This window comes from Pavona decussata, unplaced genomic scaffold, assembly GCF_977016875.1.
Source record: "Pavona decussata unplaced genomic scaffold, jaPavDecu1.1 SCAFFOLD_69, whole genome shotgun sequence".
NCBI classification, from domain to species: Eukaryota; Metazoa; Cnidaria; class Anthozoa; order Scleractinia; family Agariciidae; genus Pavona; species Pavona decussata.
The window spans coordinates 1,205,849-1,223,299 of record NW_028145488.1 but is presented as its reverse complement, the minus strand read 5'-3'; the positions used below and the strand labels follow the sequence as shown (position 1 = coordinate 1,223,299).

General features: G+C 38.1%; 1 protein-coding gene across 1 annotated transcript in view; it reads right to left on the bottom strand.

Annotated features, from left to right (window-relative positions):
• Positions 1 to 17,451, bottom strand: part of LOC146477695 (uncharacterized) — an 83,920-nt gene that overhangs the window by 48,226 nt on the left and 18,243 nt on the right. The window contains exon 7 of the mRNA XM_085113123.1: positions 12,332 to 12,514. Within this exon, the coding sequence (XP_084969249.1) occupies positions 12,332 to 12,514 (183 nt within the window). The remainder of the gene's footprint in view (positions 1 to 12,331; positions 12,515 to 17,451) is intronic.

The window sequence follows — 17,451 nt, the reverse complement described above, 5'->3', positions numbered from 1 at the left end:
TTATCCTATTGCGATAAAATAGTGCAAATCGAAATGCCTATAATTACCATAATTCGAGTATGTTTTAATTGGGGAGCTTAAGTCTGCTCCTAGTGTCTTCGGAAGCGTAAATACTGGTAATATTGTATGGACCTCAGGGGGCCGTCCTAACTGTTCAATTCGGTGGATATCTTCTTGGAAGGCCTTGATCGCCTCAGAAAGTCGGACTGAGTTGTAACGAAACTCTAGAGCATTCTGCGGCAATAATATCAGCTAAAAATTCCATGATACTGGTAAAGTGATTCGTTTCGTTATGTCGTTAAAATATAAAATGGTTGGAAAGAGACTGACATTTGCATGTCTTAGTTTCACTTGCACGTAAAAATGCATTAACAATTTATTCAACGTGGTGGGACATCTTACATTAATGTTGTTTCAGTTGTCTTGCGTGATTCAACCTTGATCGTGATTGCCTGCTTGGAGCTAAATGCTGCTCTTATTAAATTATATACTTTTATTGTGCAAAAACGTCGAAATCTGCTGCGGTCATTTGTTTTTAGATCGTTGCAAACTGGGGAAAGATCCCCTTTGTTTGTTGATTACCGGAGGTGGGATGGGGGTACCCTTCTCTTCAGGGATTTTGACATAAAAACATATATTTTCTTTCCCTTTGTTATCGTTTCAATCAAGAAGGAAAAGGGCAGTATATTTCTTGCCTTTAGTTTTGCACTTTCTTTTCAAAAGAGATACTTACACTATCCTGAATTCGCTTACTGATTTGCAATTTCTTTAATTTATAAAAGATATTAGGTACTGATTGGGCAACTCTTCTATCTTTACTTCTCAGTTCCCATTTGAACACGGCTGTCTTGAATCCAATATTTGGAAGTGGATTATCTGGGCTTTTATAGGAACCACGTTTAGTGGCATTCAATTGTTTTGATCATCATATCTACAAGTTACTCCCAATGGAACACTGCTGTTCTCTTATTGTTTCTTTCAACCATAAGGTCAATCTTAAATGAGTTAGGCCCTTTCCCTTTCCCTACACTGGACTTTTTTTTGCGTCTTCTGTGCTCCCTTCCGTCCCTCCCCCCTTCCGGGGGTTGAGTCCAGATGCACGCCGAGGTGCTAATAGCATGTAGTGGTGTTGATGGGAGAACCATTGACCGAGAGGTTGACTTGACGGCCATAAAACAGACTCGCTTACTGGTTCCAAACAGCATCACCTTAGTTTTTCCATTCTTCGGATTAAAGATAAGTTCCAAATCCTGGGAAATATTGTCTAGAATCTCACTTGCGGATGTAATATTTATTTAGCGAAGCGTAAAAGCGGAGCTCCAATTTTTTGCATAGCATTTATAGAAATCTGCTTAGCGTACGAACGTAATATTACGTTACGAGTTCCTCATCCTTTCTGCAGTTGTATATATTTTTAGTGGAAGTGCAGCAAACTGGCTATCAACAATAACAATAACAATGTTACACAGAGGGCAAAATTTTATTAATGCTGATTAATTGTAACAGAGGGCAATTTTTCTTAATTTTCCTTTCCTCAAGGGCAAAAATTGCTTAATCCTGATTGGTCAAGCGGGGAAAATACTCGTTCCAGATTGGCTGATGTAACCTATAAGACCCGTCTTCAACTAACAAATCTGTTACCTGTCTCTTACAGGCATGAATATTTGGATTCAGTCTTTTCCTACAAAGCTGTTAATAACTTAGTTTTCATTGATAGTGAAGCTCTGCCTGTAACCAGACTATTAACGAGATCTACAAGGTTATCAAGCAGCAATGCTATTACTTATACGCCTAAGCGAAGTAGAACTGTTACTTATCAACGCTCATTTTTCACACGCGCGTGCCGCACATGGAATGTTCTGCCGGCTGTGCTTCGCACAAGCCACATCACTTTAGCCTCATTTAAAAGTTTATTACTTCAATATTACAATAAGGCTCTGAACCTGTACGACGTTGACAATTAAATTCTGGAGAACAATCTGTCCCAGGAGCAACATAGCGAGGACTCTACTGTGCCCGCCGTCGTGCTGCTTGTTGCAATTTGAACTTCCTTTTTTGTTTGTTTTCTTCTTTTTCCTCTTGATTTTTCTTGTTTATAGCGGAGCTCCGCGCGCCGGAGGGGCGCGCGCGGAGCCCCATCGATAAGAGATTTTGGTATACCCATGAAAACGAAAAGGTTTTGGTTATGACGTCACTTTCCGACCGTCCGTTGTACCTCCGCCCCTCTATGTAAGCCATTGTGAAATGCCACACTCAACCTGTGCGCCAACCCGCGTTTTTTCAGCGGAAAGTGGGATGGCTTACTTCTTTAAGAAAAACAAACGGGAATTTTGAAGAGCACTAATTTCTTGTTTTCGTTGAATATGTTGTCAAACTACATACGTCGAGAAAGTAGGCGACAAATAAGCAAATTTGAAACCCGAGAGCGACAAACAAACAGGCGAAATGTCCGTTGAAAACAAACATGTGGTGAGCCGGGTGAGTAGGCAACGCGCGCAAGTCGCGTAGAAATTAAATGCATTTTTGCAGGCAACTGTCGGTAATTTTCCATATTTAACATACTTCAAATTATACACAAATACTTCAATTGTTGCCATACGACAAATATTCGTGGATAGATTAACTTTGAACATTCACAGAGCTATTCACAGAGTTATGTTTTGTGTTGGACTTGTGTAATTCATTTGCAGGGCACATTTGTAAACACGCAGTAACCGTTTAATTATTTCGGACCACAACCAAACATTATTTTTCCTGAATTCTCCTTTTAATTTGTTAACGTGAATTATTTGTGTCGGAGAAATATTTACAGAGTTAAGTGTTGCTTTGAACATTTTATGTTGGACCTCTGTAATTCATTCGCCATTCTCAGCGCATACGTTTTGTAAACACGCCCAAATTTTAAGCGCTCACTTAAATATTTCGGGCCACAACCAAACCATATTTTTCCTGTATTCTTCTTTTGTTAACGTTTACTAAGAGACTAGAATTATTCCTGTAGAAGAAATATTCACAGAGGTATGAATTGTTTTGAACATTTTGTGTTGGACTTGTGTATTTTATTCGCAATTCACAGCGCATAAGTTTTGTAAGCACGCTCTAATTTAAAGCACTCACTGAAATATTTCGGGCCACAACCAAACATTATTATTCCTGTATTCTCCGTTTGTTAATGTTTACTTAGAGACTAAAGCTATTACCGTGAGAGAAATATTTACAAATTTATGAATTGTTTTGAACATTTTGTGTTGGGCTTCTCTAATTCATTCGCCATTCGCAGCGCAAACGTTTTGTAAACATGCTCTAATTTTAAATTAAAGCGCTCACTGAAATATTTCGGACCACAACCAAACATTATTTTTCCTGTATTTTCCGTTTGTTAACGTTTACTTAGAGACCAGAATTGTTTCTGAAGGAGAAATATTCACAGAGTTCTATGCTGGACTTGTGTAATTCACTCGCCATTCTCAGCGCATAAGTTTTGTAAACACGCTCTAATTTTAAGCGCTCACTGAAATATTTCGGGCCCGGCCAAACATTTTTTCTGTATTCTCCGTTTGTTAACGTTTACTTTATTAGAGACTAGAATTATCTCTGTAAGAGAAATAGACGAGCTAGTAAGGTTTAAACATTTAACCAGCAAATTTTATTGAAAATTTGTTACCGCCGAGACAAAAACAATAACATGAAAACAGTGATGAATAAACCTCACAACCAGAAGCAAGAATAAAGAGGGCAACCATACTACTAGTACCCAAAAACGAAAACAAAGCATTGTTATCCTAGCTTAGATGCCGTGGAGATTTAGAAATTTAAAAGAAACCAAGCGAGGAAGAATACTGTAAAAATTACCGAGTCTGCCGTTCGGCGCTACGACAAGAAGATCAAATTGACAAACCTGAACCATAAAGAAAACGCAGCAGCGCTCTTGGATCAATTTTTTTCTAGAGATAAGAGACATCAGAAAACAAACAGATCCTTTTGCTTTGAAAATGCCGTAATTTATTGGAATTTAAGCACATTATTATTTACCTTGGCCGCTTTCAAACTTAAGAAAGTCTTTTAAGTAAATTTCTCTTCATCGAATTTATAATCACTCTTTTTCGCTTACCTTCAAGAAAAACGTTGTACCCGCTGTATCATGGTACATGTTCACCACAACAAAATATTATAAGTGGTCCTTCAACAGTGTCAGAAGCTTTGTAAACTCAAATGACAAGAAATAAAGAACACCATCCAACGTCGCATGTTCATTCACAGAAGTAAAATTTTGATCTGTGCGCGCCGAACCCATTTAAGTGCCGTGCTGTCATGCTTACATGACAGTTTTTGAGCCAATCAAAAACCGTCATTTTGAGACGACATTATCGCAAAATATTTAACCAAACATTAATTTTGCCTGTTTTTTTTTTTTCATAAATTTTAGTTAGAGACTAATATTATTTCTATAGGAAAAATATTCCTAGAGTCATTAATTGTTTTGAACATTTTGTGCTCGACTCGTGTAATTCATTCCCAGCGCATATTTGTAAGCAGTACGCCCTAATTTTAAAGTAAACGTTCAAATATCTCGAACCATAACCAAACATTATTTTTCCCTTATTTCTTTTCTTGTAACGTTTATTATGAGACTATAAATATTTCTGTACGAAGAATATTTACAAAGTAATAAATTTTGAAACAAAAATTTTATTTTTACCCGAGCGGCTAAGTTGCACGCGCGTAAACATTACTTGGTCGCCAAATGTTCTTCATCGTACGCATTTCAAACGTTACACAAATGCATTAATTGTTTCCACAGGAAAAATATTTGAGAGAGCGTAATTTTTTCATCCACAAGTGTTTCATGGTCTCGAACGTCATCGGAATTCTGCAATGTGATCTCGCACGATCAACAAGAACAGCTTATGGCTCAAAACATTTTCCGCTCACGCGTAAAAAGTTTGCTTTATATGCACTTAAGATATATATAACTCAAGACGGCATGAAGAATTTGTAACGTTATTATGTTTATACAATAAGCAGAGTAGCATGTATATAAATGCTATTTAAAAGGAGTGGTATGTCTCAGATGACTAGACGAATTTTATTCATGTATTCAAATAGATTCAGGGATCATCTAAACCGGTTTTAAGCGTTGAATGAGTTGACAAGACATGTAGTAGATATAGGGAAGGGTGCAATGAGATGCCAACGGTCTGGGTATAGTAGGGGTTTAATGAGATGCAAGTGTATGTATGATTTGGAGTTTAGTATTGTTTATTATTTGATGTAAAGTGTTCTGTGCTCTGGTGGTACGGTTCCGCCCAACCAGCCGGGTAGTACCGCACTTTTATAGGAAGAGAACAATTAAGAAGCTAAGAACCAATGAGAAATTATTGACGTCATGGTCAAACGAGTTGAAACCAGACCAAGCCAGTTTTGAATATTGCAACTAAAAAAGCCTGTTAAACCGGTCTTTTCCCCTGTCACTTTTCAAATCAGCAGATATCACAGACCAGACAAACCCGCCAAACCATTTCTTTTATCCCTGACACTTTCCAAATCAGCAGCCTGTTAGCTGTAACACCCCAAAAATGGACACCAGACAATATTTTATTTCAACTCAAATAATTTCATTGAATAAACATGACAAATTATTACAAACACGTCCCAAAGAGAATGATCGTCTTGAATTTTAGATGAAATCATCCACTTTATCTATTCTCGCGAATTGTCTCTTAAATTTGGGTCTTTTCCCGTATTTTGAAAACAGCTGGCTGGAAAACTGCGTCAGGGATTAAACTACAGGATTTATGAGCGGATTCTCTCTAAGTCATACAACAGAGAGGTAGCCTTACCACAAATTGTGTCCCTTTTTTTTGCACTTAATCAGAGCGAACATAAATCAATTACCGCAGCTTACATTATTTTTAATTTAGTTACTCAACAAATTAATTAAAGTGAATATAAACAATTTGCCTTGTTTTCGTTTAACCGATTTCGCTTCCGCGCTACCCTAGTTTCTCTAAACTAATTTTCCGGAAAAGAAAATGTTGACAGCAGAAGGAAAGCGAAAACCAATTCGTGCGTTTACTACACACGATTTAGTTTACAAAATTGTCCGCATGTTACAACGCACTATTTACATTCAACTTAAAGTTGCGTTGTTTGTTTTCTTTCCACCGATTTCGTTGCCGCGTCACCCCCGTTTCACTAAACTAATTTTCCGGAAAAGAAGATGTTGGCAGCAAAAAGAAAGCGAAAGCCAATCCGTGAGTTTACTATACACGATGTACTTTACAAAATTATCCGCATGTTACAACGGACTATTTAAATTCAGCTTAAAGTTATGCTGTGCGCTTGGCAACAATACTCGAGTCCAAAACAATTCTAAAGAACGCAAATAGCAAAAAAATAATCGTTTTTGTTAAACCAGCTTTAAGTTACTATCTTTTCCCTGAACTAAAATTTTCAGAAAAAGAAATATTGGCAGCAGAAGGAAAAGCGAAAACATATTTGTGAGTTTACTATACATGATTTAATTACGTTACAAAATATTCACCCGTGAACAAAAAAACGCGTGTAAACGATTTCACATTTCGATAAAACTGTAATAACGCAAGTCGAAGGCGACACGAATAGTCAATAAAATGATGAAACTGGCGTTCTCTCTTGTTTATTCGTTTCATCACTTTGTTATTCTAACACAAGAAATTTTCACTTCAACGAAGCGCAATCTATATAAAACCAGGCGAAGACAAAAAGAAAAAACACGCTCCATTGGTTTGCGTCTAAGTAGGTATGCAAACATCAGTTGGGCGGAAAAGGAAATTCAAAAATTCGAAAGAGTGCATTGTTTACGAAACGGGTTATGGTTGATGCCAAAGAGCAATTCAAGCAAAATTCAAACTGGTCAAACTGCAACTAGACACGCATCGTGTAACTTTGTACGTTAGCGTAATAAACTCAAGCATAGTAGGTGAATAAAACACCTTCAAATATAGTGTGACATAATGAAGTGGTGAATTAACAGTTCAGCGTCCTTTGGAGGCATTTCAATTCTCGTACTTTATCCGCTTTATTCGTTGGATTATACACAGCTAAACACACACGGTGTATATTTTTTTTCAGCGCAGTAATCTCTTCCATCGCGTGTGAAACACGCTCAAATAAACGGTGCGACAAACATTCATTAAGAAAGCCGTGAATTAACTAAGGCATCGAGGTGTTTCAATTCTCACATTTTAATCTATCATAAGCAAGCATCGTGTAAATATTATGTCAATGCAGTTATCTCTTCCAATCGCGTGCGAAACACGCTCACATAAAGTCCGACAAACATACCTTACTTAAGAAGGCGGTAATTAACTTGAGCATCCTTTGGATGTCTTTCAATGCTCGTACTTTAAATTATATCATCAATACGCATCGTGTAAATTTACGTTAGCGCATATCACATTACTCAGTGTCGTAACGAAATGAGAAGTGTACAATAAGTTATTTTACGCACAAAAACTCGTTCATTCAAATGCAAGTGTAACTACATTGTGCAAAGTGCGTGATATTTTGCTTTGTAAACATAAGAACCGCTTTCTCCGTATTTGCAATGAACAACGTCCAACTTTTGAAAATTCAGTGAACGACACAGGCATGCTCGGAAGAAAGGAAATCCGAGTGCTCCTATGAGGAGTCGAACCTAAGACCTTCCGATTACTAGTTCGAACTTTTCAAATGAAACTGTATTTCTTACTACTGAAAAGGGTAAAGTTTTAAGTTATGAGGTATGAGCCGGAGGGAAAAATGCGTCCTTTTATTTCAGTAAAGGTTTCCGTCAGTGTAATTTTATCTTCTGCGTTCACTTAAGCAAATTTCAGTACACTTCCTAACCCAGCGTAAGAGAATACTTGTTTCAACTTAAATAGACTCATGACGATCACAGACATTTCAAATCTTTTGCCACGTTTTGTCTGCTCTATCTATCCAATGTATTACATGCAAAGCGAAAGGTCAAGTGAACAAACAATCGAATCTACACTTCCAGCATTCGCGCTTCACTGAGATACGACATATTTGTATGAATCACCCGTTCCAAGCGATAAAAGCAACTCAATACTCATTGCCAACTGAAGTGAGTAAATTGTTTAACTCACATACTACTCTGAGTAAAAGGTACACGCTGTAACCACATAATGCTCATTTTGTAAACTTGCAAGTGATAGAAGCAACTCAACACTCATTGCCAAATAAAGTGAGTACACCGTTTTACTCACATACTACTCTGAGTAAAAGGTACACACTGTAACCTCATAATGCTCATTTTGTAAACTTGCAAGTGATAGAAGCAACTCAACACCCATTGCTAAATAAAGTGAGTAAACCGTTTTACTCACATACTACTCTGAGTAAAAGTTACACACTTGGACCACATGATGCTCATTTCTTAAAAGTGCTCCGAGCATTCAAAGTTACTCATTATAACAAAATACTGCTCATTGACGCTAAAGAGTAACACTGGGGTTAGAGCAAGATGCAGTGCTTAACACAAGTCAGCCAAAGGGTGATGTCCAAAATTGGTGCGAACCCAACTATGACACTACTCAAGATTACAAGCGATTAAAAACAATTTATTGAATTCAAAAAGAAAAACGCACAGTTTCTTACAATAAGTTAAGAGAGGCTAAAGAAGAAACAACACTACAATACAATAATCATGTGGTTGCAATGAAAGGATAGAGACAGATAAATCGTTTATTAGATATCATATTTCCTACGTCTTATTCATGATGTACTATTTATGAGTGGTGTATATTTCTCCTGATTATTGCTGTAACCTATGAATGAACATTTGCCTAGATTATTGCTGTAACTTAACAGCTTCGACAGCTTGGATCTTTCCTCGTCTTTCTGTCTAACTATTTAAGTTTGGTTTTGCATTGAGACATTGACCGGCCGAGGAATTCATTTGTCACTCTACTAGCAACGTTCGTGATATTTTCTTTTTTGTCCTGTGTAACTGAACGACTCTTCGCCATCTGAACTTTCTTTAAGCACATCCTCGTATTCAAATAGTCTGTTCAGTAGGTATTTCCGTTTTGTGATTGCTGCCTCTGCCGCCTCTGTATAATCCATTTCATCCTCTTCCATAAAACTATGCCACCTTTTTTATTACCTTGTTATGAACTGGATCAGTTTTAAGATCACAGTACCACTTCAGATGTTGAGTAACTAAATTAAAAATAATGTAAGCTGCGGTAATTGATTTATGTTTGCTCTGATTAAGTGCAAAAAAAAGGGACACAATTTGTGGTAAGGCTACCTCTCTGTTGTATGACTTAGAGAGAATCCGCTCATAAATCCTGTAGTTTAATCCCTGACGCAGTTTTCCAGTGAGCTGTTTTCAAAATACGGGAAAAGACCCAAATTTAAGAGACAATTCGCGAGAATAGATAAAGTGGATGATTTCATCTAAAATTCAAAACGATCATTCTCTTTGGGACGTGTTTGTAATAATTTGTCATGTTTATTCAATGAAATTATTTGAGTTGAAATAAAATATTGTCTGGTGTCCATTTTTGGGGTGTTACAGCTAACAGGCTGCTGATTTGGAAAGTGTCAGGGATAAAAGAAATGGTTTGGCGGGTTTGTCTGGTCTGTGATATCTGCTGATTTGAAAAGTGACAGGGGAAAAGACCGGTTTAACAGGCTTTTTTAGTTGCAATATTCAAAACTGGCTTGGTCTGGTTTCAACTCGTTTGACCATGACGTCAATAATTTCTCATTGGTTCTTAGCTTCTTAATTGTTCTCTTCCTATAAAAGTGCGGTACTACCCGGCTGGTTGGGCGGAACCGTACCACCAGAGCACAGAACACTTTACATCAAATAATCAACAATACTAAACTCCAAATCATACATATACTTGCATCTCATTAAACCCCTACTATACCCAGACCGTTGGCATCTCATTACACCCTTCCCTATATCTACTACATGTCTTGTCAACTCATTCAACGCTTAAAACCGGTTTAGGTGATCCTTGAATCTTTTTGAATACATGAATAAAATTCTTCTAGTCATCTGAGACATACTACTAAAAGGAATTTTGGAGCTCCGCTTTTAGGCTTGGCTAAATATATATATATATTATATTAGTTGCTTTAGTTTTTAAGTTTTAAATAATTAACGTGGGATCCGCTGTAATTGGCTAGGCTGTAGTGGTCTCCCTGCCTAATAATTCTTTTACTTATTCATGCAAATAGATCTGCATGTGTATTTTAGTCAGGCGAAGCTAAATAAATAAAAACCTTAAATTAGGGCATTTCACGTTGTTGCTGCTTTAACTTGTTATCCGTCGCTCTCTTTCACGTTGAACTTTGCTTAATCGTCTCCGCTTTTGGTTTTCTTTTTCTCTCTCTTTCTGTTCTTTCCACGTTTGTCAATATAACCAACGAATACATATGAGTTGACTTTGTATTTTGTGTTTATTACCATTTCTGTTGTAAATTAAACGCATCTCACCATGCAACTTCCCGCCAAACAAACTCGGGCGCATCGGTATTGTGGGATTGCGTACGGACTCTCGGACGGACGAAAGTGACGCCATAACGAAACCCAAATTTTTCGCATTCATGGGAGCTCCGCAAAAAATCACTGTGTCATCGGCACAGCTGATAATCTTACAGTGATGGAGGGGACTATGCGCATCATTAAAGAAGACAAGAAAAAGGAGAGGCCCCAGAATGCTTCCTTTAGGAACTCAACCTCGTTTCCAGGGTCTCCCTTCTTCACATCACCCTGGTTGGGGCTAGTAACGTGTCTCCCAGACAAAAATTAGTCCCAGGGAGGGGTCCTTCACTTGCTCATCTTTGCCAAGATTTATTGTTTTCTCCGAAACAAGACTACCGCTTTGCTGCGCGAAGCCCACGCGAAACTTATTCAACTGGCTATGTTTTTTAGTAGTCTTCTTTTGCGAGTCATTGTAACATTAATCTGAAAGCTTAACAAAGTCCGTTGTCTTGAGGTGCTGAACTTTGGCAAATCACTCAGTAAACGACAAAACAGTGGACGAACAGCGCCTTCCCCTTCAATTCATAGAGCTGTATTCGTGGTTTATTCTAGCTTGGAATGCGATGATGAAAAATCAGATCTGAAGACCTAAGGAAGGAAACTTGAAAGGAATCGGGCCGATATCTAACTGTTCTGAAAGGTCATTCTGCAGCAACCACGATGCTAACAGAGCGTTTCTTTATGGAAAATCTATAAGCATAAGCGCAGTCGTTCGCGTCTCTGGTATTTATCGTCTTTGGTTTGTTTACACCCCCTTTTCTATCGGGACGTAAACAAACCAACTATTCGAAATACTAGAGACGCGAAAGACCACGCACACGCTAAAAAAAATTTGCCAGAAAGAAATGCTCTGTTAGCAGGGTTGCGGCAACAACCAATACACAGGGAATAGCACATGAGCTTTCGGAAGGAGGATGTACGGTATAGCAACATGTTTACGGTAAATGTTTCACGGATCTTTCAATGAACAAAGAAAACCCTTTCAAAGTACCGTAATCGTTGCAAAACAATAACGAAATAACCTTTGTTCCAGTTGATGGCGTTAAAGTGAAATTTAGTCTGCGGCTACAATGGCTCAAAGATACATTTCAGAGATGTGATTTTAAATGTATTAAAATGTAAAATTGTAAGCTGTCAGAGCCATATTCTGAGCCAGAAGTAGTTGTAAGGCAACTTAATGATGTATGAAAGCATCTTTTACATGTTAAGCTGTCGAAAAGTGTATTTTCCGAATAAAACAGCGCTAGTGATTGGCTGAGAGCTCTCAGCGTAATCGGTCAGGAACCCTTCAGAACTCTGAGGTGTGATTAACTTTAAATTCCAGCGGTTTCTCGGTCAAATTCAAAAACTCGTCTTGAAATACTTAATTCTTAAAACTCAAGATTCCTTCAACGTATTTTCTAACAATAAATTCGCTTTCATCTTTCTTATAATTAACCCGAACGGGAAAAAGTGTAGAAAAGCAAAATTTACTTGAGAAGCTTGGTCGAAATTTAATGAATGAATTTGATTTTTTTCCCAAAAGCAAAAGAAATTTCAAACGTTTGGATAATTTTCTTTTATTGCTCACGCATATTTCTTTTATAGGTTATTTATTTATTTATTCATTTATTATTTTTCAAATAGAAAATAGCGTTTGGCGTATAAAAAGTTTAGTTCCTGAATCAATAGGCTACTTATGTAGGCCAAAATTCAATTATGCTCGGCTCATGAAAGTTTGGTATCTAAACACGGCCTTAGCTGCTGTAAACTATATCAGCTGTAAACAGTTGTTAAAAAACATACCTCTGTGTGCAGAATACACTTCAACTTCACAGAGCGTTAGGATAGTTCTATTGTGATTAATGAACACATATCTTCCATACAAAGTGGGAAGACAAAAAAAGGATGCTCCTCGTCCCTCGGGAACGCTGTAAAGACCACTGCCACATTTAGCATTAGCCATACTTCCGCTGTCTGGCATTAAACCTAAAACAAAAGAAATAATAACTAGGTTGACATCACGGCCATTGTTTCTTATGAAACTAACCTCAGCCTTTTTAAGTGATTTTTTTAAAAATCCTTGATTAAACTATATTATCGGATGAAAGCAGCTTTGACAGTTGGAAATGTTTCGGTTAAACAAAATCGAAGCGTTTATCTGTTGACGTATGAATTGGAAGTCTAATAATGTAACATAATATACAACAGCAACGTAGCAGCTCGTAAGCTTGTAATTTAAATTCAATAAACTCCTATTGTTTTAGGGTTGAGGTATTGTTGTTATGTTTGTTCTATTGTCTTCTACAAGGCCTTCAAGTCAATCACCTGAGACTTTACGAAAGCTGCTTCATCGACCCATAAAAAACCATCCATTTTCTTCTTGTTATAATCAAATCTTATTTTAAATGGCCTGGGGCACAGTAGCATCCCTCGCAGACGCTCTTTTGGCTCGTCGTACAATCTTTCCTCCCCAGCGAACGTCTGCTGAAACGAGGGGCGATTAGCGTAGTCCAATCAGAGCGCACTTCCCAATCCTGAAAGTGCACTTTGGACTTGGATAATTTTTGCGCTAGAGATTTCAAAGTATCAGTGTCGCATTTCAGCGACTGTGTGCAACAAACTGATAAAAACAGTTGTCGATTTAAATCGTTCAGAAAGAGGCTATAGTACGGTGGCCCAAAAGTGCCACGGCAATTTCAACTTCGTCACGGCAATTTCAATTTCACCACGGCAATTTCAATTTTGCCACGGCAATTTCAACTTCGTTCACGGCAATTTCAATTTCAATTTCACCACGGCAATTTCAACTTCGTTCACGGCAATTTCAATTTTATCACCACAATTTTTTCAACCTGTCTAAGAACCAGAAATAGTCGCCTTGGATTCCAGAGGCCCATTGCCATCTGGGTAATAACCCACAATGCAGATGGAGCACATTGTTTGTGGCGGGACTTTTCGTGGAGGTCAACCTTGATCGAGCTTTGGAGAGATGTTTTGTGGACATTGAGGTTCGTCCACAATAAATTCACAACAGTTCTGTACACATTGTGGATTCGGTAAGTCTTTAATCACTATACTTCCCAAAATTACTTTGAAAATTGTCGCGTTTGACGTTGAAAACGAGCGAATTATACGACGCCCCGCTGATCTGATTCATTTTGGTGACTGAAAGAAACATTTCAAAATTGAACGATAGGCTAGCGGGATCACACAAGCTTAAGCTTAATTAAGTTTAGGCGATAGAGCAGCTTACCTTAAACTGTTAAGGTTACATTTGATACTGTGTTAGAGGTTATGCTGTCAGCTCATTTTTACGACTTCGGGCATTAGTCATTTTCTCATCAGAGTCAAGGGTCAGTATAATATTAGAAAGAACCCGCGGTGCATCTCAGAAAGTTACAGGACCAAAACAAAATTTTCTTTAAAAACGCCAAAACCGCCGATTCCAATTAGGAAACGAGGGGAATGCAACCATAAAAATTAATTGAAAGACATTATCATTCTGACACTTGGCTCACACGATGCAGTGTTGTATTGATTAAATAAACCTCTACTGTACCTTCACATAATACTAGAACAATACAAACAGGCACATTCTATTCCACATTTAGCTTCCACATCTCCATGCATCTTTTCCAGGTCCTTATTTCGAGACTAGTGTCACTAGTCTCTCACAAAAGTGGGATTTTTGCCCTTTAAGTCCTCTACAGAAATCATAACTTTAACTACGGTCATCAAGACAGGAAAAATCATATAATAGTAAAGCTGTATCTACATGTATAAGGAGGGGGCTAGTAAAAAAGTTTACTATTCTGGACTTTTTGAACTGATCAGACCTTAGTTTAATATGCAGTGCTCTTTTTTTTCAAGAGCTCAAATTATAAAATAGAGAGTTATCTTGCTTTGATTAACTAGCGAAAATGTGAAATTCCCCACAGTTCAACAAATTGACAAATGCCTCACCCCCATGTAGACCACTGTTAACAATTGCCTGTTTGGGGGAGGGGGGATGAATTGACTGAGTCATTACCATTTTCATTGATCCTTGACACTTAACATACTCACAAGAGCAAATAAAAGTTAAATTTTCATTGACTTGTAATCTGCTAAGAGATTCTGCCCTCTTCATTGAATGTATATCCAACTGTCATTCTAAAGGGAGTTTCAAAAAGTAAATTGTGTGGAATGCATATGATTTCATAGAAACATCAGCACTCTTTAACTAATCAATTTAAGCAATGGTATAATTTCTGTTCTTCCTAAAGCCCTTACAAAAGAATCACACCCAGGTCCAAGTGGCTCATTTAGCCAGGTACAGAATCTTCCTTCAGCTCCGGCAAAAGAATCTGAACCAGGTCCAAGTGGGTCATTTGGTCGTGTACATAGTTTCACCACTTACAAACGGTTGAAAGGTCAAGAATGGAAAGAAAGTGTGACAAAGAAAGGAAAAGGGAAAAAGGCCACTGAAACACCAGAAAATCACAATAGTGAAGTTATTATTTACATTGGGTTAGTTGAATGGAGTCCCAAGGGTGATTGTCTCAAGAAGAAGCATGCGAAACGTTTAGCATTAAGGGCAAATAAGAAAGATCCTCCAGCAACTTTGCTACAAAAAGCCTTGACCAAATGGAAAGCATATAAGAGCGATTGTTATTGTGAAGATGAAGAATATATCCTACTGCTGGAGGATTTCCAAGAAGCAGTTTTTCTTCCTGGCACACATAAAGAGTTTTTTACTCTTGAACGATACCAACAAGAGCTTGGAAAGGACTTCAAGAGAATAACTTTGTATATCTGCACCAAATCAGATTTTCATTTGCATGAATGTGGTGGATATGCTGAAGAAGAACTGGGAAAAAGTGCATGGATGGTGATGATGATGAGAATGCTGTTGTCATTCTAGACTCTGTGTTTGAGAATCCAGGAACTAATGGACAATCACCTAGAGATGAAAGCATTGCCAATGATGATGGAGAATCTAGCAGTGTCCAGATAAGAAGTGACCATGAGATGGCTCTAGCTCTACACAATAGCATTAACAATGATAATGGTGATGATCATGAAGATATATGTGATGTTGTACCAGCCCCATGTGCTGCTGTAACTGACCCTGCATCAGTTGTGAAAGTCTTGCAAGAGAAAGTTGTTGAGGATTGTCACCTCTTTTTGACAACAAGAAGAGGAATAAGTCTAAACCGTGTGATTCATTTGTGGCAGCGTGAAAGGAAGACGAAGCCTGCAGAAGCCTGCATAAAGTACTTAGGAGAGGAAGGTATAGACACTGGCGCCTTGTCTAGAGAATTTTTTGCTGATGTAATCAGTGATATTGCAAAGATCATGTCTCCAAATGGAAGTCCAGTGCATTCACCACTATTCATTCAGAATGGAAATTTCAGAACGGTTGGAGAGATTGTTGCAACAACTCTTGCGCAAAGTGGGCCACCACCATCCTTCTTGGAAGAGGCAACTTATGATATGTTGGCGAATTCAAATGTTGACCTTAGAAGTCTTGATCTAGAGCACCACCTGACACAACCAGAGAGGGAGCAGATTGCAAAACTCAAGGATGATCTTGTCAATTATAAGGACATCATTATTGACCACGGATACACCGGCCCAATCAAGGAGGACATGATGGATGACATCATTGGCTCTGTTGTCATAAGCATTGTCAGCAGAAAACTGCTCTCCCTAGGTGAGTTTATGGAAAGGCTTCAGGGCCGGCATATGGCTTGAAGGACCTTCTACTAAACAACCCTGAGTCCTGCAGGCCCCTTTTTGTTAATGGGCTTGTTCAAGATGTTGATGCCAACTACTTGGTTGGGCTTTTGGAACCAGAATTCTCTGACATGGGAACCCCACAGAGAACTGCAGAGGAGCAAGTTCTAGATAACTTTCAGGACTTTCTCTACATGCTGGAAGATGAAAAAATAACTGGCTATTCTTCAGCAGTGGCCTGGAATTATGATTGTGGTTTGGAAGTTAGTGGAGAAGATGATATTTCAGTAGATGGAGAGAGGTATGAGGAACCCGACCTAAGTGCAGCAGGGGTTATGAAGTGGTTAACTGGGCAACGACACCGAGAAATTACTCGCAACAGTTTGAAAATAAGTGTGAAGTTCAACCACAATTGCAAAGTTGTAAATCCATGTTATCCCTATGTCGGAGCCGGTGGAATGGAAATATCGTTTCCTGTTATGCACATGACCAAGTATGATGAATTTAAGGATGTTTTCCTTATGGCATTCTGTAAAGGACAAGCTTTTGCATGTCACTGAAAACTAGAGGACAGAAATGGCAGCCACTATAGACCAATTATTTGTGTGGTATGTACTTCAAAGTGATTGCACATAAAAATGGAGTTTTCCTCTTTATAGACATTAGTTATAGAACTTAAGACATTATTTGGCATTTACTTGGCAGATTGAATTATTGTTGTGTTTGTAAAACCTCCCACAGCATACAAGACTGGTAGGTTTTTTTTTTAACCCTTTCAGTCCCAAAGATATAGCAACATCTAACTTCTCCTTACGATACCAAGAAGGCTGTTGCCTTACAAGGTCCTGGTAGCCTTGGGCACCCAAGCATTTGCTTTGGGTACATAGATATTTACTGTGGCACCTAACTTTTAACAGTTTGAGCTCCTAGTTTCTCAATTTTTGGCCTTGTAGGCTTCATGAAATTTTCCTTACTTAGATAGAATCCTTGATCAATACAAAATAAGGATAACCCGTTCGCTAGCATGAACAAAGGATTTGTTCAGAAACAGTTGTTTCTAAGGCAAAATGCTAAACATTATATGCCAAACTGGCCCACAAGAAATGTATGAAAACTGGTGAGGAAAGTTTAGCATATATCTTGTACATCAATGTTTGCCATCCTGGAGGGCTGAAAGGGATAAAGCTACGACAGAGTTAAGATTC